Source organism: Dermacentor andersoni, chromosome 5, assembly GCF_023375885.2.
Source record: "Dermacentor andersoni chromosome 5, qqDerAnde1_hic_scaffold, whole genome shotgun sequence".
Lineage (NCBI taxonomy): Eukaryota > Metazoa > Arthropoda > Arachnida > Ixodida > Ixodidae > Dermacentor > Dermacentor andersoni.
The window spans coordinates 26,676,484-26,680,786 of NC_092818.1; the positions used below are offsets into that span (position 1 = coordinate 26,676,484).

Below are 4,303 nucleotides of genomic sequence, written 5' to 3' on the forward strand. Positions count from 1 at the left end.
GAAAGCGGAGCACCAACGTCGTATCTGACGCGCTATCTCGTGCTCCATTGTCCACCGGAAGCCTTCCTCTAGGTGCGACAGCCAATGGCGGCGCCTTTGCTCCAGCAAGTATCAGCGGCGAAACGGTGGCCGAGCCGCCAAGCGGTGAGAAGGGTGAGTCCGCAAACCGGCAAGCCCGTACCGCTATCCAGACAAGCAGCGCGAATCCACGATGCCCAAGCGGGCGGCAGGAATGGTTGCAGTCTTGAGTGTAGACGAGACCAGACCCCCCTGCGTGGGTACTGGAATCGCATTCAGCCAGAAAAAGCTACTGACAGCCCAGCAAAATGACCTATTTTGTCGCGATTTGAGCGATGGTCTCCGGGAGACAGAGCGCGGAGACGCTGCTTGCACTGCAGCGGGCGCGGCGGAAGCGGAGCCTGCGTGTGTCGCTGTGGCCTCTGGGGATTCATATTTGCGGGGTCATGATGGGCTCGTGCTGAAGTACATAGCCAGAGATGATGAGTCCGTAGACGCTTTTGAGGTGGTTATCCCCAAGAGTCTGAGAGGCGCACTGTTGCGATTCTGTCACGATGAACCCTTGGCCGGTCATTTTGGTGGCTGCAAAGTTTTTACGAAACTGAGCCAAACTGTCACCTGGGCGGGCATGAGGGGGGATATACACTGCTATTGCCGCTCCTGCAGTGTCTGTCAAATGGTGAAATCACGAGGATCCAAGCCACCTGGACTGATGAAACCAATTAACAGTGTGCGTCCGCGGCAGCCACCTGCGATCTAATGGGGCCTTTCCCCAGGAGTAAGCAGGGTTATAGCTACTTGTTGGTAGTTGCTGATCACATTTCCAAATCGGTTGAACTGCACGGGTGGTGCTAGGGCAGACCCTAGAAGTGTTCAATCGGTTCGGCTATCCGGTTGGCTGATCACCGACAATGCGTCCTATTTCACCGCTCGAGTGTTTGGTGCGACGCGCCGCTCCTTTGGAATTGATCACCGCACAACTTCGCCCTACCACCCCCAGTCCAACCTAACAGAGCAAACGAACAGAACGCTCAAACCCATGCTGTGTGCCTTTGCCGAGCGCCAGAAAGATTGGGCAGATCACTTGAAGGAGCTCGCGTTCGCCATCCGAACCTCTGAAAATCGTTCAACTTGTTTCTCTTCTGCCTTCCTCAATTTTAGAAAGGAGCTTGCGAACCCCATGACCAGTGTAATGCACCATTTCGGAAATCGCAGCGCCGCGAGAAAACCGAGCGGGTGCGCGACGCATTATGGGAAAAATGAGCGAGCGCCGACGGACCGCCCGTCTTGGCTGCCTCCTGCGTTGCATAGCTGGGGTGTGTGTGTGTGCTCGTGCTTCGTTTGGTTTGAGATTTCGTGTACTGTTTGGGGGTGGGCGGTTGCAGGTGCGTTATATTAACTGTTACGTGCCTGTGTGTTTCTTAGTGACCTCAGCCACTAATGCGCGCGATGTTGTCCAAGTGGCGAGGTGGCGGTCAGACTTGTTGTGTGCCTGGTTGCGAGAACAACACGCTGAAAGACAAGAACGTTTCATTTCACGCGTTCCCTGCAAATGAAAAAGAAAAAAGAGGAGTGGGTGAGAAGAATCATACGCCAAGGAAGTGCTGGTCGCTTCTCTTTGTGGCAACCTTCTAAGCACCACCGGATATGCGGAGCTCACTTCAACGCTAGTGGACGCCGTGGTTATCTGGACCGGCTGCCAAAATTTCCCCCATAAAGTCATCAATCAACTATCTCCTTCTTTAACACCGGTAAGTGTATATATTCAGATGGTTATTGCATGTTATCATAACTTGCAAATTTTTTCCAGTCGCGAAACGCAAGAAGACGAGCTCCCAGACTGCCTCTGCAAGCCCTGTGCTCCTTCTGAACGAGTTGGAGATGGGCTGCATAGTTGACGTGCCCCAATGCGATCAACGTAAGAGACGCTTTAACTGTGCCATCTTTTTTCTGAGGCTTCGGCTTTGTGTGTACGCATTTTCACGAAAGTGTATTATACGCAGAAAGCGACGTTGTTTCCCAGGAGCCCACCCAGCTGACCTTCGGTGCACCGGCTTCGCCTCGCACGGGAACGGAAGGTTAGTGAGGGTTCAAAATTCTCGCTTTCTTCATTCCACTATAAAAACTTATTTTTCGCATTTAACGGACCCCTATCGCGCCCACTGATGCCGGGGTCCACGGGTGCTGTGGCAACCGGTATATTAATAGCGAGCGACTTCTTTATCCAGTGAAAACTGACCAAATTTTCTCCTGCGAAGCCAGTTTTTCGCAAGCTTTTGCAGCCAGCCATGGGAAGTCTGCATGTTAGGAGTGGCAGAACCTCATGTGTTCTGTGACATAAATATCATCAGAGATCTGTACCGTCCATGTGTTATTACTTCAGCGAGTTTTCTGATAAACGTGGTACCTGTTCCACCAGTGCACGCACTGTGAAACTTACCCATTTCATTTCTTTCACCTCGACATTATTCCCTTTACCCTAGCTTGGAGAAATGACACAAAAGTGAGGCTATCCAAATGTAGTGCAAATTTGGCGGACCAATACGCTGGTAGCACAAGCTGCAGTGTCGTCGAACTGCGTGCTCAGGAGGGGCACAAACAGCTCATGAGGTTTACGAGTATAACTGGATAGTATTAATCTAGGCTTGCTGGTTGGTAAGCTGCTTGCACAGGTGGATCAGTGGAGTGAAAGAGAGTTGGGCTCTGTGGCTTTGTCATCCTGGTTCTTTGTTGTCTGTATATCAATGTAAGCCGAGAGCAAATGTTCAGAACACACACTGTGGGCTGAAGTGACTATTTGAAACCCTGAAATCTGCATTAAAGCAGGGCCTAACTGTTCGCAAATCAATAAGCAGTTCATTTTTTTAGGTGCCGACCACTCGTACTCCATGGGGCCTCCAGACGCAGCATCTGCTGTCACACTAAGAAAAGTCAACCTCGAAGTTTCTCGAAGTCTGTGGAAAACTAGAGCATGAAAATAGCTTGCTCCGCAAAGACAAATCTGTGTTCCAGAAAGAGGTTGAAGATCAAAAGGCTCAGTTGCACGATGTGAAAGTTGAGGCGCTCAAAGAGAAACTAAAACTAAAAGATCCTGTCTCCAAAGTTCACGATTTTGTTGCAGATGAGAAACGACTCATGTTTTATACGGGTTTTAACTCCTTCGAAAAATTTTATTTGTTTGTTGAACATGTTGAAGGCATGTACCAGGCACTGAAAACGGGTGCTGGAAGGCCACCAGCACCGACAATGAAAGAACAGCTCATTGCAGTGCTTTGCAGGCTCAGGGTTGGGTTACTGGAACAGGATTTGGCATATCGCCTGAAAGTGTCTGTGTCGACCGTGAGTGCTATGTACACATTTTGGGTTAATTTTTTGTTTGAAAGGCTAGTCCAGATACCAATGTGGCCATCCCGTAACACAGTGGACCAGTTCATGCCAGACAATTTTAAAGAATTGTACCCATCTACACGCATTTTACTCGACTGCACAGAAATGTTTATCGAGAACCCGTCTGACTACAGTACACAAAGCGACACTTTCAGCTCGTATAAAGAACACAACACCGCAAAAGGGCTCATTGGCATTACTCCAAACGGCTTCGTTTCTTTCGTGTCTAATCTTGCTCCTGGAAGACTTTCTGATCGAGAAATCACAAGACACAGTGGCCTGTATGAGTTGCTCGAGGAAGGGGACAGTGTAATGGCGGATAGAGGATTCCTCATTGAAGATTACCTCCGTCAGCTTGGAGTCGAAATAAACATGCCACCTATGTTGAATGGCAGCTCGCAGTTGTCGCTGACAGACGAGTTAGCAACACGGCAGAGAGCCAGTTTGCGAATCCATGTTGAGCGTGTCATAAGGGAAGTTAAAAACTTTAGAATACTCCGTGCTGTTTTTCCTAATGTTATGGCAGAGAAGCTGAACAAGATATGGAAAATTTGTTGTTATTTCAATAATTTCATGCATGAGCCCATATTCTACACCGATGAGCGATGGTGGTGCTTTTAATGTTTTGTACGTTGTGCACGATCGACTGTAATGCAGGGGTGCTCAAACTTTTTAGCCTTTTCAGTTGAAAAAAGACCAACCTAATTTGGATAAAATGTAGTCGGCTCCTAACATATTTCATTTCTGTTTTGGCCATCTTCGGTCACGGAGCCTCTATTAAAAATATTTGGTTTATGGGGGTTTAACGTCCCAAAGCGACTTACGCTATGAGGGACGCTGCAGTGAATGACTCCGGAGATTTCGACTACCTGGGGTTCTTTAACGTGCACTGACATCG

At 48.9% G+C, this 4,303-nt stretch overlaps 1 protein-coding gene across 1 annotated transcript; it reads left to right on the plus strand.

Annotated features, from left to right (window-relative positions):
• The first annotated feature begins 211 nt into the window (after nt 1–211).
• On the plus strand, nt 212–4,026 carry LOC129384616 (uncharacterized). The gene is made up of 4 exons (XM_055070212.2): nt 212–278; nt 1,829–1,936; nt 2,022–2,096; nt 3,140–4,026. The coding sequence occupies exons 1-4, from the start codon at nt 212–214 to the stop codon at nt 4,024–4,026; spliced, it is 1,137 nt and encodes a 378-aa protein (XP_054926187.2).
• The last annotated feature ends 277 nt before the right edge of the window (nt 4,027–4,303 follow it).